At 38.0% G+C, this 17,948-nt stretch overlaps 1 protein-coding gene and 1 long non-coding RNA gene across 10 annotated transcripts in view; one reads left to right on the top strand and one right to left on the bottom strand.

Annotated features, from left to right (window-relative positions):
• LOC107994245 (transcription factor AP-2-epsilon) overlaps positions 1–17,948 on the bottom strand; it is a 236,105-nt gene that overhangs the window by 122,711 nt on the left and 95,446 nt on the right. For 4 of the 9 annotated variants that reach the window (XM_062071883.1, XM_062071885.1, XM_062071886.1 and 1 more), the window contains one exon: positions 10,173–10,297. The exons of 3 other annotated variants lie outside the window; for them this stretch is intronic. In XM_062071883.1, coding sequence (XP_061927867.1) covers positions 10,173–10,235 — 63 coding nt within the window. In that variant the 5' untranslated portion in view covers positions 10,236–10,297. The remainder of the gene's footprint in view (positions 1–10,172; positions 10,298–17,948) is intronic. 2 more of the 9 variants (XM_062071888.1, XM_062071889.1) reach the window with 1 other exon arrangement.
• Positions 6,311–7,443, top strand: LOC133665719 (uncharacterized). The gene is made up of 2 exons (XR_009828966.1): positions 6,311–6,522; positions 6,942–7,443. It is a non-coding gene; the product is annotated as an uncharacterized LOC133665719 (long non-coding RNA).

Here is a 17,948-nt window from a genome sequence, read left to right as displayed (position 1 = left end):
ATTCCAATCTGGGCTGATGATTGCACTTATATAAAATAATAATTATCAAGGGAAACTCTGAGTGAAAGTAATCGATGCATTTGCGATTAATTAAAAGTTAACTTTGATTTGAATCATATCTCTCTTCACTCGTATAATACGAATATTTCTCATATTGCCTTCCTCCACTTTTAATATTTTATTTTTTTGAAAATTCTCTGATAAACTAATCAAAACTAATATTCGAAGAAATAATTATTGTAAAATGGAATTGGTGAGATATTATCTTAAATTTTACAGAATTTAAAATATCGAAAAATTTAAGAATACAGAACCAAAAATATGTAATTCTAAATTTGAAAAAATAAACTAAAATCAAAATATTAGGTATCTAAATACTCTACTAAGAATCAAAAATTAAGAAATATGCTCACTCGAATTCACAATCCTTAAAGAAGTTTCCCTCAACTTCAATATAATTATTAATCGCATAATAAAAGAAATTCACGAGTGTCGTCGAATCGAAATAAAAATTGGAACGTGGTATCGCGAAACGAAAGCAAGAAATTGCACGATAGCGGGCACAGTTACGAGATAACTTGAAGGGGCCGGCTCGTAATTACTCGACAAGATTTAATCGACGTGCTCCGGGCTAATTAAAAATTCCTCGCGGACTCTATCAATAAGGAGATCCTATCGGGTTAACGGTAAGAAAATGTCTTTAGATGTTTCTTCCTTCTGCGAAGGAAAAGGAACAACTCGATATCTTCTTGTAAATCTCAAAACCTATCCGTCACACGTATATTGCCGCCGACAATTGGCCGTTTTCTACGATGAGCTTGCATATTCCTCGTGGACGTTACTCGATAACGATTCGATCGACAATCTCGGCACCTGGCTTGTACCTCCCTTTGTGCTTGTAATGATTAGAGTTTTGTTAATTCTGTGTTTAATCTTTGCATGGAAAAAGAATGTAACGTGTATACAGGTAATTTTAATTTAAAGAATTATTTATATTGGATATATAAGTTTATGGAAATAATTAATGAAAGTGATAAAGTGATATCCTTAATTATTTTAAATAAAAATAAAACTTTTGCCAAAATATACATTTTATCATAGAATTATGTTTCGTTCCACACATATTATTGTGCGATAAATAAAAATAAAATCACACCACTAATTATTCAAAATGAGAAAGAATGCTAACGAGCAATTGTTTGATATGATGTTGAAATACACATCCGCATTTAATATGTATAGGTATATTTAAAATTAATATCTTCAAACTCTCGCATTTCATATCTCGCGCATTTTGATACAGAAATATATACTACAACCATCTACTGAGAAAATGAAGAATATACAATCTCTCGTTATCCTCTCAACTAACAGCAGATATCTTGCTTACCGACTCCATTTACCGGCTTCTGCGATTGTATCCGAAGAGCTTCTGAAACTAGGACTTACAGGATAGATATAATCAAGATACAAAATACCTAGATCTGTTATTTTGTAAAATTTTATATCTCGCATTACGAATTGTGTAATTAATCGGACAATTTCATGATCTTCCACGATTATTAGAACAATGATTTAGAATTATATTCGAATCATTGTTCTAGAAACTAAAATTAAACAAAAAAAGATCGTTTTATTAAATTCCAATATAAATATATCTTCATATATTTATAATATATTAATTATACCATATTTTGAATATGGAAAAAATATCAAAATTTGAATTTTGAAATGCGAATTACAAACATTTGAATATTCGAATAATAAGATTCTATCATTATTCGAATATTCGGATCAGAATATAGGGTATAATTTCTTATAAGATAACAGGTCTATTTTTGCACTTTCTCCGTGATTATAGGTCTCTACTATTACCCACGTTTCCTGAATTATCTGAAGAGCATAGTTACAAATCACGATAGACACTTTCCCAGAAATACCAATATACAAAAGTTACTAGACTCTCTCAATTCTTTAAACTCCCATAAATCAAACTAACTGTTTCTCAATTTATCTTGTAAATTAAACACCAATCTACCTTTCCCAAACCATCTAAATCTTTCTATACTTTCTCAATCATTCTTTCCACAATCATTATTAAGCAAAGGTTTCCCTCCTACGCTTCCAAATCCCTTCTTCCCCCATAACGCTATCTCTCACTTAGAGGCGGAAAATAATTATCCTTTAAAATTCATACGCCACGTGGGAACCGGTTTCGGATGCCGTCATATGTTTAGCCGACTAATTGGTCTAAAAAAAAAAAAAAAAAGAAGAAAAATAGAGTTGAATATAAAGAGAAGAATATCCAGCTAGAGCTGACGGTAATAAATATCCCCCCTATTAAAACGTAACTGATTCCAATAATGATCGGTCCAAAGTGTATGATTTAAGACCGATCCCGTTAAACTCTATAGAAAAACTAGCCGCATCCTATACACACATTCTGCTTTCGAGCTTAAAACGCGCGATCGTTTCTCAAATCGATACGTTGGCCGAGGTTGGACGGTGTTTACGGCATTAAAACGTGAAACAGGCCACTTAGCCTGATTACAAGCCGACACACTATCTTAGAAAAATCCGCTTTGCTCGACAACCGTACGCGTATCCATCCACTTTCTTTTATTCTTCACCACCTTCTCTTTCTCTCTTCGACTCTCTCTTTTTTTCTAGATTCTCGTGTACCTTTTTCCCCGTGTGTCCATCGGCAAACGCGATTTAATCGCGCGCATCAGATAGACAAGGTTACACACGGGGGTGCCAGCCACGCTCACGATGAAAATTCATAGGACTTGCCGGTCACGAAACCCGGCCCCACAGATAACCCATAATTTATAGTTATTAAAGGAAATGAATGACTCGGTGATCCCCCGTGGACGAGATTTTTGTTAATGACCGTCATGCGTCGCCTCTTACCGATCATCTTAATGCACGATCGGTCGGTTCGTGCGCGTCGATTCGTAATTATTGCTCTTACGTGATAGTTTATTGAAACGGTTCGTGGAGGAACGTTGGACGTTGTATGCAAACACATGGAATAGAACACATAGCATGATCGCATCCAGTTCGATGTTTTACATTTGATTAGGGCGGATTTAAAACGGGTTTCCCGCGTATGGGGGTTTAAATGCTTCGATTATGAGCTGCGTTTCTTATAGCGATGCGGAGAAACATTGAGTGGATCGAATAATGTGGACGAAGAATGTAGCGTATAATTTGTTTATATAATGGTATTTTAACTGGTTATCCTAACTGGTTGGCCAAATATATCTTTATGATCGATAACGTATATATAGTAATTTTTTTTAATTATAAACTAAATTTTTACGTTAAAAATGACAGAATTGAAATAAAAATGAATTCGAACAATAGTCTTCAGGAATAGTGAAATCAATCACTTTTGATTCACGTGCAATAATAATAGATAAAAAAGTATCACCAATATCTTTACCCTCGAATATCAAAAGTGAGCCAACAATCATCCGAATTAATCACAGTATCATTCTTCGAAATAAAAAGCTCCGTCAAAAAGAGCAGAGTCCTAAAATCAATAGAAAAAAAAAGAAAAAAATGATAAAACCAAAATTTTTCAAAAGAGAAACGAGGAGAAGGAGAAGAAAAGATAGGATGATAAAATCCCGCATAAAATCGAGGGCCCAGGTTCGTCCCGAATTCGAGGCACGCTCGGAATTCGCGAGCGCCTTTAATGAGGCAGTTTTATACCGGCGTTGGCAACACCGAGGGGAGGTTGAGAACCCGAAGGTGGCTCGTGCTCGATGATGACCTCTGACCGCGAACGCTCGAGAGTGAGACGAGGCCATGCCTGGGCACGCGAGGCCCAAGACTTAGCCCCGAGGCACGCGCACCATTCTCTTTCTCTTCTCTTTTTTTCCCCCCCTTCCTCCCTTTTCTTCCCTTTGCCCGCCAACTTCTCCTTCTCCCTCGCCTCCCCTCTCTCACCCCCTTTTGCCGCACCATATCTTTCGCCTTCCTCTCCCTCTCCTTTTTCCATCCATTCCCTCCGTTTCCGTCGGCCTCTCCATCGTAATTTCGCGCGATTGGCCGGTGTCATGCCGTGCAAAACGCTCGCCCATGGAAACTTCGCGCTGATCGCGCCGCGCTATAAGTGGCGGACAAGGCGATGCTCGTTTCGCATCTTCCTCCTCTTTTCCTTCCTCCTCTTCTTTTCTCTTTTTTTCTCTTCGATCGAGATCTATTCGAGTATACGGGACCCCCTCCTCCATGGGACGACGGACGAGCGCTTTCTGGGCGTGATTCGATTCTTGGTTTGGTATTTAAGGGGAGATTGGAATATTTCGATAGGCTACGGTTTCGTTACGGATAGGATCTTCGATTCGAGGAGGAGTTTGCAAAGGAAAATCTCGATTAGGCATGATGGGGAGTTTCTAACGAAGGGTTGGGCTCGAGGGGGAGGGTTGAAGATCGAAGAAGATTCTATAGAGTTGTGCCTTTGTTTGAAATAACAACATTGGATGGATTTCTATTTCATTGGAGGTATTTTCGTTGTTGGGCAAAGGTGAGAGGTGGAAGATGAAGATGGAGGAAAATTTTGGGAGTCTTCTTCTTTCTTTTTTTATTTAATTTTGAAATAAACTTCGTTCTATTTTCCATTTGGTACGAAGGGATGAGTTTAAACTACCGGAATTACAACGTGCAATAATGTTATTGAACTTGAAACAATGCGAAGTGAATAATTTTTTACAAAAAGTTTCTGGGGGAAAATATGTTTCACTCGAGTACTGTATGCGTGGTTGCAAATTTGCAATTCTACGATATGTAATCCGATTTAGTATCTGTATATTTCTTTTCCAGACTCAAAAATTGTAAAAAAAAAAAAAAATTACAATATTTGTCCCACAAATGTGCATATATTGTTGTCCGTCAAATTCAGTTTGAAATATTTCTCTTCAAAATAGCCGATACAATGGCCGCCATCTACGTACAAATATCCAGGAAAAATGTATCGCGTAGAAATATTCATTCTTCACGATATTAAAACCTTTTCATTTTCCTCAAAAACCATCACACCACCATCCAATTCAACGTAAACTCTATTTTAAAGAAGAAAAGAAAGAAATTCGATCGCCAAAATTCGTCTAATGTCGAAAGAAAATCCAAGGCCGCGGGGAGAACCGCCCCAAAGCACGATGGCCATCGAGCTGGACATCAAGGTGAAGGATACGCGCGCGTCAGGTATCCAGGCGAAGGGGGCGGTGTGAAGGGCGTAGCCCGCTAATTATAATTATACCACGGCGGCATTAGCAGCGTGAAACGCAACGTAAATTCTGGTGAAATACTCGCCGCCCCTCGGGGTCTCCGGCGCGGATCTCGTTTGCCAAGAAGCGGTCTGCGGCTTGCACGCGCGCCATCCACAACCCCCAACACGCTTTGTTTCGCTTGTCGTAGATCGACCGATCCGCGCATTGTCGTGGATTACCGCGTAGAAATAAATGGACTCGCTCGTTCGTGGGAGGAAAAACGAACGGCGCGAGGTTAAACGCGGGCCGCGCCGATTCGCGCGCCATTTTTCAACGCCGTTTTAATTACGCGGCATTAATTAACCGGCTAATAATTAGAAGAGAAACTATCTGCGACTTCGCTTCTGCTTCCGCGTCTCCTCTTCTTTCCTTTCCTTTCCCTTTTTTTCTAATTTTAATTATCCTTGCGCATCGGACACGAGTTTACACGCAACCAATTTAGAAATACGCTTTGCAATGCATTTCGATATAAATTTATCACGAGTCAGAATATTTATTTCTCCCTAAAACGTTTATATAAACAATAAAAATTCCTGGAACGTTTCGAGAAAGCCAAAGAGGGCGAGAGAGAGAGAGAGAGAGAGAAAAGAAAAAAGAAGCTGAAAGAGGCCTCGATTCATAAAACCCACAGACGGGGAAGAAGCGGAGAAGATATCAAATGATCTTCGACGGCAGCCTTTATTCTCAATTCATAAATCTCCCCTGCCATTCGCTAATTGATAATAGTAATTACAACCGCGTGTCACTCAGGAACTCAGGCCGTCGAGCAGATTATACGTGCGCGTGTACCACCGCCACGTCGTTATTTATCATCGTCGGTTTAAGCGTTTGCCCGCTTCCTTCCTCCTCCTCGGATTGAGTCGCGCCGCGAGGCGGCCGGTTTCTCCTAGTGCACTAATAACACACTGGCGACCCGATAATTAATAATGAAAGGGAGGAGGGGGAGGGGGAGGAGGAGGGGAGACGGTTGGAGGAGGCCTGTTACCGTACGATGCAACGAGCGGAGTCGCGGAGTGGGTGGACCGCCTTTCCGCGTAATTGCAAGGTGCAGCGCTAAGCGCGATTCGTCGGCCGGATCGAATGGCTAGAAACGGATGGAACCGACTGGTGGATCGTGGCAAATGGTGCTGGGCGAATTCTTGGGAAAAGTGCGCAGGTGGAACGGGAATTTCGATCGAGCCGATTATTTTATTTTTGATTCCCCAACTTTTGTGCAAATGTTTGTCGAGTTGACAACGATTTGAAGGTAAGGTTTAATTGATGAAGAATTCTGCATTTACGTGGAATAAATGATTATCCGTTCAAAAGGAAATTATATTCATGAAAATTTTGCTGAATAAATAAATATGTGAAATATAAGATTATAAATAATATGTTCTTTTAAATTTTCAATCAAGTAAGATTTGTTATTACATTTAAAGGCTCGTTTTGAGAAAAATCTTCTCAAGCTTCTTTTCGAGTTTCTTTTTTTAAAATCTTTTTAAAGGATCGGGATTGAATCGTCTGCAAACTACGATCACGAAATGATACCTACAAAAAGGAACGACACAATCGCTATAGTAAACCGAAAAAATATGAAATAAATTAATAATACAACCACTGATTATTTTTCCACTGCGAGGCATACCTTTTTTTCCCTTCTTTCATTCATTCATAAATCCGTAGATTTCACGACGGAGGAGGCGGACGATTTTCCTCCGCTTTTCCAGTAACCAAGAAACTCGGACTTCGGACTTGAAACGAGTCTCAACAAGCAAATAAGATAATCTACATTATAAACTCGGGGGTAGGGTGAGTAAACGACGAGGAGTTATTTACTCGGCTCGGAAAGAGGGGAGAAAGGAAACAAAGTAATAACAACGGAATGAGAATAAGAAGGTAGGTTTGAATCCTTAGGTCGTGCCGCACAAACTTCAACAACTGCGCAGCCGCATTAAGGCGGCTTTCTATCGCGTTTATTATCCGCGGCAAATGGCTTCTGCCAACCTCGTTTCTCTAATTCCGTGAATCCCGCCCCGCGATGACCGTTCGATCCTCCACTTTGTATTCTAATTCGTTGCCGATTTCTATAAAATATATAGAAGCTTCCTTTGAAATCGAGGATTTTCGTTCGCTAGAGAATTGTACTTTACGAAAGTTTTTAGAAAGAATTAAGAGAATATTCGTTCGTTGATTTTATTTTATTTCATTCCTGCTTCCTCTTTTCCTTTCCAGATATATAATAAATTTTTGCAATTATCGCGATTATCGAACAATTCTTTTGAAATTTTTTTTCGAATCGATCGTTGAGAACTGAACTTTATCCCTTTCAAATTGCAATATTGTATACTTTGTAAATTAATATCGATTATAAAAAAAATAGATAATGAATATGTAGATAAATTATGAATATATTGAGAAATTCAAAGAATTCCTCAAATAAGATAAATAATAATTTTGATAATATATTTATTATTCGAGTAATGTTAATAATTCATGCTCCATAAACGATAAAATGAGAAATTGCTCTCTTGCGATATTTTTTTTTTTTAATTTTTTCCAAAAAACAAAATTTCCAATTTCCAAATACCAAACCTTTTACTGCAATCAATTTTGCATTGAAAATTATACGTAAATTAGATTGGCAGGATTGAATGTCGAATGAATGATAATCAGTGTTCAGCAAAGCACGAAATTCAGTAATGGATTGGGACGATTACTGCTATTACACTTCACGACTATCAATTGATAATCCGTTGTGATTACGTTTTCTTGAATTTCACAGTCGTCACGAAAACTATTGTCGAAATCGAGAACATTAATTTGTATTAATGTTGTAGATCGTATTACATCTTTGATCCACCGATATGTCTTCTATTCAAAAATGATCGATATTCAATATTAAATTGCGTAAAAATTTTACACTTCGATCATATACTATAGATAACGAACAGTAATTATTTTAATAATCTGCGCTATCTAATCTGAATCTCTCTTATGCAATATAAATAGATTGGCGATTATTACAATCTTTTTAATTAAATCTTATACCAACACAATGATTTAAATACAACGTTTTAAACAACCAATTTAATAATTTCTTTCTCTTTTTTTTTAAAAGATTTATCTCTATATTTTAAAGAAATTAATTTCTGATTTAACAAGCATCCATCAGGAATCCAATAGAAACTTTCCAAGTTTTAAAGTTTTATTTTACAAGGGAAAAAATCTTGGCAATTTCTTCTCGAACAGGTAAGTAACAAAAACTTCCTCCCGCGTAAAGTAAACTTAATGAAAAGAAGCTTGTTACTACAATTTACTTTATTCCCATTCAACGTGCAACAACTAGACTAGCAGTTTTCTCGGATTCTTTGAAAAATTTCCACGCATATTACGTGGATAGAATTGAATCGAATAAACAGAATCTTGGACTTGGATGAACAAATTTGCACGATAAAAAAATTTACGCATTCTTCGAATTTGTACAACAAATTTCATCGATCGACGATCACGTGTGCTATAATTTCGCTCTACAAGAATAAATGAATAAAGATAGCAAAAGGAGCATTGTACCTTTAATTGAATCTTTCTCTCACGTTACCGTTTCTTCCTACAATGGTTTAAATTCGTTGAATTAATTATCAGGTTTGCCGGCAAATATAATGGCGGCCGAGACTCGTTTCCGTACGAAGAGCAACGGCGGTGGTTTTAGCCTCGTGGAAATTATTTAACGCGTGCTGGGTCGCAAATTCTCTTAATTTTTCTTATCCGTTTGCAGAGATTTGTGCTTTAAGAAACGTGATTTTCGTTTAACTCTTGAATATAACTCTTTCGTTTTAACGAAATAGAAATCTTTATTGCACGAGCCCAGAGAGGAGACGTAACACCAGCGACTGAATTTTTGATATTGTTCATAGAAAATTTAAATGTATTATTTTATTATTAACAAAATATTGCACGTTCGCTTTTATTGTTTTCCAGAAAAAAAACTGGATCAAAGATTTAACGGCACGATATGGATTCGGACGTATGCAATAAATGAAGATAAAATTTATAAGAAAATTTGAAAAAAAAATTAACAGGATATATGTTTAAAAAAAAGAAATACAAATTCTATCTTTCATACACAATAATACAATCGTGTCTATTTTTCCATTACGTTCCGTGAATATGATTATTACATGTATATATATATATATATTAAACTTACCATTTAACTTAACGTTTCCATCAATTTTTCCATTAAACGATGATCAAGGGAAAAAATAAGTATAAATCATCGTTTCCTTCTTACGTGATTACAACGTAAGATATCATGGACACGTTCACGTTCAACGATTCTACGTGAGATAATATCCACGTTATGTTCTTCTCATTCTCTTATTTATATTCTTTCGAGTTGATACTCGAATCTCAATGAATTTGAGTTACTGTTCAAGCGAGCGACTAATCGAGAAAAGAGATCGCTTTCTTGTTCAAATTAAACAGGGATCATGCTGGCCGACAATGAAATCAGGAAACGTGCCACGGACAAAAGTTAACGTGCCGTGTCGAACGATGTACTCTCGAGATAGGTAGACAAATGAGCAAACATGCAACACGGGGAAAAATAAAGTTTTCATTGATCCCCGCCAAGATACGGGGAGAGGAGAATTAAAATTTTTCAAATCGCTCAAGTTCGCGTTGCGAAGATAGCCGACACCTTCTCTCCGAGATAAAAATACGGAATATTGAAACATGATTTTCTTTTTTTTAAATTCATTTGAAAATTCGCAACTTCGTGTCTGAGAGTCGATTAGAAAATTGGCGGGAAAATACGAATTGTTGGGATCGGCGCGAAAAAAAGGTCGAAACAAAAGATAGATTTATGACTGTGGGGATTGCGGCAACCGAGTTGCATAAGAGTAACACACTTACCCAGGATGCACCGCAGTCGCCGCCTCCGAGAGTCTGAAAGGCTGGCATGCATCTGAACGTCATTCTGAGCTCTACCGCCGAAATATTATCCAAACGTTCACCGCGGTTCTCCGGTCACAACTTACCTAGAACAAGACGAAACGCCTACTTAGCAATCCAATTGTGAATCCTTTTTTTTTAATTTGATTAATGGGGAAAAATGGGAAGAAGAGGACAGTGTAAGTTGGAAGATTTATTTGGAAAAAAGAAAGAAGAAATATTTGAGCGGTGAACATTATTAAAAGAAATGTATAAAGTTTAGTAAGCATTGGAAATATCACGGTAAAGATATCTGTTTAAATACTCATTTTGAGCAAGAAGGAGAAGGCAAAAAGAAAGCTTATATGCTCATCTCTGAAAATGACTAATGAATATTTAATATTGCATAAAAAAAGATACTTGAAGATGGGATATTAAATATTTCTTGAAGAAATGTAATGTAAGAAAAAAATTTATCATAAATTATAATTACGTAGAAAGTATGGAAAAAGAAAAAGTTGTTGATTTATTAACTAAAATTATGTAAATATAAGAAGTATTGATTACTCGAAGGCATTTCATTTTTCTGTAGAATGATGGATAATGATGATAATGATAAATGTTCATGTTTTTTTTTATTCATCAATTCCGATTCGTTACAATCTTTTATAAATTGATTAAGAACGATTCGAATGTTGAAAGAACATTAATAATTGCAATCTCCTCGCTGTAATGAAAGGATATACTATTATTGTGCTTCATAGAATTATCGATTGGACTTACGAAACATCAATATTTACGTTAAACATATAAAGTCTATAATCCACTATAAAGTGAACGGCATAATTAATACAACTGGCATATAAATAGATAATATTTTCTTCATTAAAAAATACTTATTATACTTAAACTTTTATATTAACGTAACATCAATTCTCCAAAATTATTTAATCAAACAATTATCCTCGCATCAAAAATATCAACTTCCAAAAAAGAAATCTTCGCGATATAATTCCTCTCAAACACCAGGTACCATAATTTGAGCCAACAACTAGCCTCGAATAGTTAGCAACGCTCTTACGATCACTCTCTAAAATTCTAACAGAAATCTTTCAACCGCGAAAACATTCCAATAAAAAAAAAAAAAAAAGGACAAAATCCCTCGGTACCGGCAAACTACATCGAAAAGTAAACTTTTCACTCGAGTTAATTGTAAACACGTTTTAATCCTACCTCGCGGATGTTTTTGCCAGGAGAATTCCGTGTCACAAGAATGCAACATCAGAAGCATCGAACCCTGCAATCCTGGGGGCGCATTGATACGGATGCAAAGTTAAGTCGCAGCGGGTGTTCCTTTCGAGCTACCTTCTTCGCCTGATTTTTCATTTCCCTTCCACGCTATACTTCCCCTTAACGCGCCGCGGGTATAATGAACGTAATTTCATGTAAAACACGCCAACAGACCAACGATAACCGGTGTAGTTGCACACACAGGTTGGATGCGTGTAACTAGAAAACTGTCTGGCTACTTAACTCGCGGCCTAGAGGAACGTGTATCTTGATTATTCTTTTCTTCCTTATTTTTTTTTCGCGAGATAAATGTTTACGAGAGGAAGTGAAACGAGACCGAGGAGAGATACCGGGGTTGTTTTCGGTATAATTAAGTTGTAATTACCGGTGGTTGATCCGGGTCTGTGATTTAGGCGTCCCGATGAAAGCTTGTTTGTTTACGAGGATGATTTATTATGTAGATTATTTTTTAAAAATCGCGCACGTGTGACGGATGTGAAGATTCGCCGCATTTTTTGACGAGGTGATTTATCGCGATAGTTGGACATGATATTTTTGTCTCGTTTATTTGAACAGAATTCGAATAAAATTTAAATTTAACGAACGAATAGGTTTATTCGATTAGAAAGACGATTGGAAATAATAAGTTTAATAGATACGTATTAATTTTATACTTGAAAAGGGAAAAGGAAGCGAATATTCCGACCACGGAAATCTGGTTTATTTCGCGCGCTAAGGAATTCGAAAAATTCGACCAGGGCGTTCTGTTGCGTAAGCGATCCTCTCCTCCCTTTCAGCTGGCCTCCTCGAACTGATTACTAGGCCGAACGAAGCGCATTCTTTCCGCCAACGAATAAAACCACGCGAAACAACCGGAGGAACCAGCGACTGGGAAGGGTGAGGATCCCGAAGAGAAACGAGACGATGCAAAAGAGATGCACACGAAAAGAACAAGCATGGTTAAGAGGGGAAAAATGGACAGACAAAAATACGAAGTATATTTTCTTTCCTCTGTCATTTTTCAATATACTTTCATCTTTTTCTTATATTTTAATTTATAACTCGTATTACCCTCGCTATTCAACAATTCTCTTTTCTCTTTTCAATTATAATTTTATATACCTTCGATTATTTCTTTTTTCTCCTTCCCTTTTTCTCTTAATCCTTAATTTCTCCCTTTCAATATTTTATTTATATCCTTCTCTCCTATTTTCCGCTCTTCTTTTTTTTCATCATTCTTTCATTTCTCGCTTTCCAATACTTCATCTTCTCTCCTATTCTTCCTACTCTTTTTTACAATTTCCCACTGCTCCTCCAATCTCCTCCAATCCTCCGTATCATTCTTCCTTCTCATTCTTTCGACACTCTTTCCCGCTTTTTACAACTTCCTCTTTCCAATCTTCCAACTCCAATCTTCCCTCCTCTCATCTAATCTCCACTCTTCCTCGGCCTCTTTTTCTTGCCAACCATTTCTCACTCCTCTCCGTCCACTCCCTTTCCCCCGTCCCTCTCCTAACCTCCTCCCCCTCCTGGCGGAAAACGCAGCAACCGATGCCGCCGCGGCGATGAATAATGGATTTCGAACGCAGCCATGCCAGCTACCTCCCCCCCGGTTGAATATTCATAATGCGTTTCTACGCCGCGTACGATACGAGATCCTGCACGTCCAGCCGCGTTCCACGAGACGAGCACGCGCTCGCGAAACGGGACGCCGGCTCTGGACCGGCAACAAGCGAGTCCGAACGCATCGGGAAACCCATCGGCGTTGTAGAGAGGCGTGGATCGTGGACAAGGCTCCAACGATTCTCGCGGGGCCTGCACAGCACAGTTGCTGTTTGGCCTGTTTCGAATATGAAATCGTTCGGGCGGAAAACCACGCGTGGTTCTAGGCCTAGCAGGTTTACTGTTTGAATATGGAGTCATTTGGCTACGAGGCTCGTCGTCGTACGCGTGCCCCGTGGTTCCTGCTTGATTAAACGGGGAATGATTGTATCGCTGATTGATATTTTGGTTCACCGTGTGCTAGGCGGTTTGATTTTCTGAATAGAATTCCGTTCTATTTTAGAAGTTTGGGAAGAATTTTACTTGAGTTTAAAATTTTAAAATAGATTCGAAGTTCGAAATCTTTGATTCGTGATCTTTTTAATTATTAATTTATAGGAGTTGTAGGAGTGAATTGGAGAAATCGTAATATTAGAGTAATTCTTATATTATTCGAATCATAGAATCTTGTTGTAGAAATGAAATTCTTTGCAGCGTCGTAATTGCGAAAGAAATATCCTCGTTGGAAGGAATCTCTCGCTTTGAAAAAAATTCCAATGAATAAGCGAGTCTCGAATGAAATCATTTATTTCCTTATTGTCGGAATTAAGTTTACGCAATAGGTTCAAATTATCACGATTCAACTTTTGTGATCGTTTCTTTTTTCGATTCTTCTGATTTATAAATTATAAATTATACGCGCTTAATTTCTATCGTTTGATAAAAGATATAAAATACCTGTGAAAATTTTATTTATAACTTCCTTTAATTTATATATACATATATAATAAGAAAACGCATTTTATTTTTCGAAGCAATATTCCTTCAGCAGAAAAAAATAGTAAACATCTTTCTGCTTTTCACTGGTTACGAACGCGTGGAAAGGATTAAAACAATAGAGATGAGGCAAAGGGAATACGTAAAAGCGATGTCACAAAGCAGAAGATAATATTAGTCGACTTTAAACTGCTACTTCAAACTGCTGTTTCAAATAAAAATTGTAAATGCTTCTTCCTCTGTTCCCCGAGACTTTGAAAAAAAAAAAAAGAAGAAAAAGAAAGAAAAAAAACTGCAAACAACAAAGAAATGGTGGAACAAAAGGAACGACGAAAAGGGAATCCTATATTCCTACGAAGCTGAACTTCATCTTTCAAGTGTGAGACGACTATGTATTTTAAATTGAAACGTGTTCGTCTTACGTGCTCTCGTCTAAGAAATTCACGATCCCACCAGTAATAGTAAAAATCTTCGCAGAAACATGTTCATCGTCTACTCTATTCATAAAATATTTCTTATTAATTTTAGTCAAATCTCCTCCCACGTCCATATTATTTCCAATTATATACAAGACCAATATATCACGAAATCAATCTCGATAAAGCACCAAGAAAAACATCCTCCATTTCCATCGTCATATACAAACCGTCCACGATATTAGAATATATAACATCGATTATATAATTTCCTCGACATAGTAACTCGCACCACTTTACATAAATTTTCCCTAGTGATCCGTCTTGCCAACAATCGGCAACAAGAAATCACGATACCGGGTCGAGTCAATTCATCCATCGAGAACCCCCCTCCCAACACCATCTATCTATCTCCTGAAAAACCAGAATCCCAGAATACCACACAGTCACAGTATTGATACAATCGTCGAACAGGCCACGAGTATTTACACGCCCGCAATCGCAGGCGTTATCATCTTTTATAGGTATCGTTGCGGCCGAGCGAGGCGGACGATGGCCTGGTAAGGCAGCTGCAATAACAGCAGCAGTTTCCAGCTTCGAAACCTGGCTGTCTCTATGGCGGCCTCGACGATTCCGGGTATCCCGAATTCCTGTGTGTACTCGTTTTTCTTTTTTTTGTTTTTTCTTTTTTTCTTTTTTTTTAATGGTCATCCACGACTGCACCAGCACCACTAACGACGCGCCATTAAATCGAGTTAACGAGGGGGGATCCGCGCTATTTACCGGGCTATTTCCTAGGCGGACGATCGTTTCACCTCGCAATCGGTAAACCGCAAAACGATGCGTCCTTTCATGGAAACGCAGTGGACACTGCTGGCCCGCGACAGAGATGCTCTCGAGGATTCGGCGTTATGGTTATCATTTTTTATCTTCTTCTTTCTTTCCTTTTTTCACAAAGGGAATCGGTTAGATCCTTTCGTCGTTATCGACTTTTGTCTCTTGAACGAGATGGCTCCATTTTCTTTTCCCCTTTCTTTCTTTCCTGCGGTTGGTTTGCGGCCACCGAGGAGCCAGAGAGAAAGAGAGAGAGAGAAGTGAGCGTGGTGGGTAAATTGTTTGGCGAGCTGATTAACTCATTGAGAGATTGGAAGAAGAGATATTATAAGGGGCGAGATTCATCAGGTGTTTGGAGATTTTTTTCTTTTAACCGAGATCTATCATTTACTTAGACGAAAATAAAATCGAGATCGAATGTAAAGTAAGAAATGCATCGTATCAACTTATATATCGACTTATCTGGGGAATATTGAATATATATATATTTTTTTAAACTTCGCGTCTCCGAAATCGCGACGATGATGATGGAGATTTTCAATGCTCGATTATTAACGTCGATTACCGCATATCCCAATGTAAATTCAGGCGTGTAAATTGTTTGATTGCCATAGAATCGCGGTTGTTCGTGTAACATTTGCTCGCGGCAGCTCGGTTTAATTTATTTACGCTTCCGTAGCGTGTTATTTCAAACGATCCGGTGTTGTTCAACGGACTCTGACACGTCCACCCCTCCCCTCTCCCTTCCTCGCCCTCCTCTCCTTTTTTCCCCCATTTTTCCTTGTTTTTTTTTCTCCTCCCTCCCTCCAACAACGTTGATACGCTCGTTAAAGAATAAATTGGGCTCGCGAGTGACGAAATTAAATCGAGAAACGAATTTTAACAGGGGAAAGGGGGGAGGCAATGGAAAGGACGGCGATGGTCGATTAATAATGCAAGCTGGGCCTCGACTACCTTGTTAAATCGGCGACTGGGATAAGATTCATGGTATCGGCCATTCCACCGGTTTCGGTTGAAATTACAGGAAAAACGTGTTTACGATCACGTAAAAATTATCGTAAAAATCTTTTCCACGCGAATAAATTCGTATCCACTGGTTAAGACTACTTTAAGCAGTTTTTGATAATTGATAATCACTGTGATGTCTCGAGATGGAAGTATCGATGTTGCCGAGAGGAGGAACAGTAATAATTACGTTGCACAGTTGTGTAAAGCGTCGATCTGATAATATCCTAAGCTAACATTTCTTCATTTTCCCCGTATATCATTTCAAAATACGAATACGTTATATCCCACGCCGGCTAAGTGTTTCGAGACTTTTTTTGAACAGCGCAGGTAACACAGCGTAGTTAATACAGCATGACCCGATTTTAAAACACGAAGTAATTAAAACGTCATCAGAGTTAACTCAAAGAGGTTGAGTATACCAGCACACGCGCGCATATTCATTACACACATACGCAATAAGTGCACGCGCGATACGAAACGAATATAATTCCAGAGAAAAGATACAATGATCGCGTCTTAAATTGCACGCCTATCAATTTTCCTTTCTTTCCAAGAATAAAGAAAATTATCTCCTCTCAACCATCTCCCGAGAGCGGAGTAATTTCTAAAAACAAGAAAATAATAACAACATGACGATCAACCAAGGATGCAATCCTTCAAAGACAAACACCCATCCACCAATTCGCCGTCTCGCATAAAATTTCCATTTTTTAATTACCCTCTCATCGCCACCGTGACGACAAATATTAGATTAACAAAATTACGCAATTCTCCTTTTCCTCTTCGTCTGGATCGACGAATACCGCCATACCGAAGGGTGTATAATCGTATCTGGCCAAACGGCCAAAGATATCGCGTTAAAACGTACGTTTTAATTGGGGGAGGGGGAATGAAAAGTCATTAGTCCAGTGGACGGTAGGCAATTAAAAAAATTATTATCCCCTTGTATCCGGCTTGCAACGAATCCGTTGGCTCTATCCTCGAACGCGTTCGTATTAAAAACGGCAAAAACAGCTCGCGCACCGTGCCCCTTCCCACGTTCCGCGATTCTTTATGGTTACAATTTGATGCTATTAACCGTGTTAATCCCATCTCTATTGCATGTGCACGCGCACCGTTTCGTTTTGTTCGCGCCTGTTTCCATCTTACGGTGAGCGACTTCGAATCTGTAATGAGCTGACTCATCGCATAAAACGATATAATTACGGGTGAAAACCAAGCTAGAACGAAGGGAGGAGGAGGAGGAGGTTTAATTTCGCTTGGAAAAGTCGTTTCTGATTTTTGCCGATCTGTGATCCGGTTGGAATAACGCTTTAATGGTTTTTATTTTTGCCCTTCGATTGCTTTGTTATTATATCGCAAGGGAGCTTGTTGCAAATTTTAGTTTGGGAATATTAATTCTTGTTGTGAAAAGATTTGTAAATTTTATTGTCGACATATCTGTTAGTGTGTCTGTAAATTTAATGTAATTTAAAAATATTCGAAAAAAAGTTTCCTTTTTGCTTTAAAAATGTTAGAAGGATAGGGAGCCGAGAAGTTTGGAGAAGGAGAGCAAATTAACACCGAAATTAAATTTTCCACAGATTTTATCAATTATTTCCAAAATATCTGCAACTTCATTTACTTATCCGAACTTGGGGAACAAATATTGCCATAACTGGACTTCGGGTAA

This window comes from Apis cerana, linkage group LG2 (genome assembly GCF_029169275.1).
Source record: "Apis cerana isolate GH-2021 linkage group LG2, AcerK_1.0, whole genome shotgun sequence".
NCBI classification, from domain to species: domain Eukaryota; kingdom Metazoa; phylum Arthropoda; class Insecta; order Hymenoptera; family Apidae; genus Apis; species Apis cerana.
The sequence above is the reverse complement of the archived record's forward strand: the minus strand, read 5'-3'. Positions and strand labels throughout refer to the sequence as shown.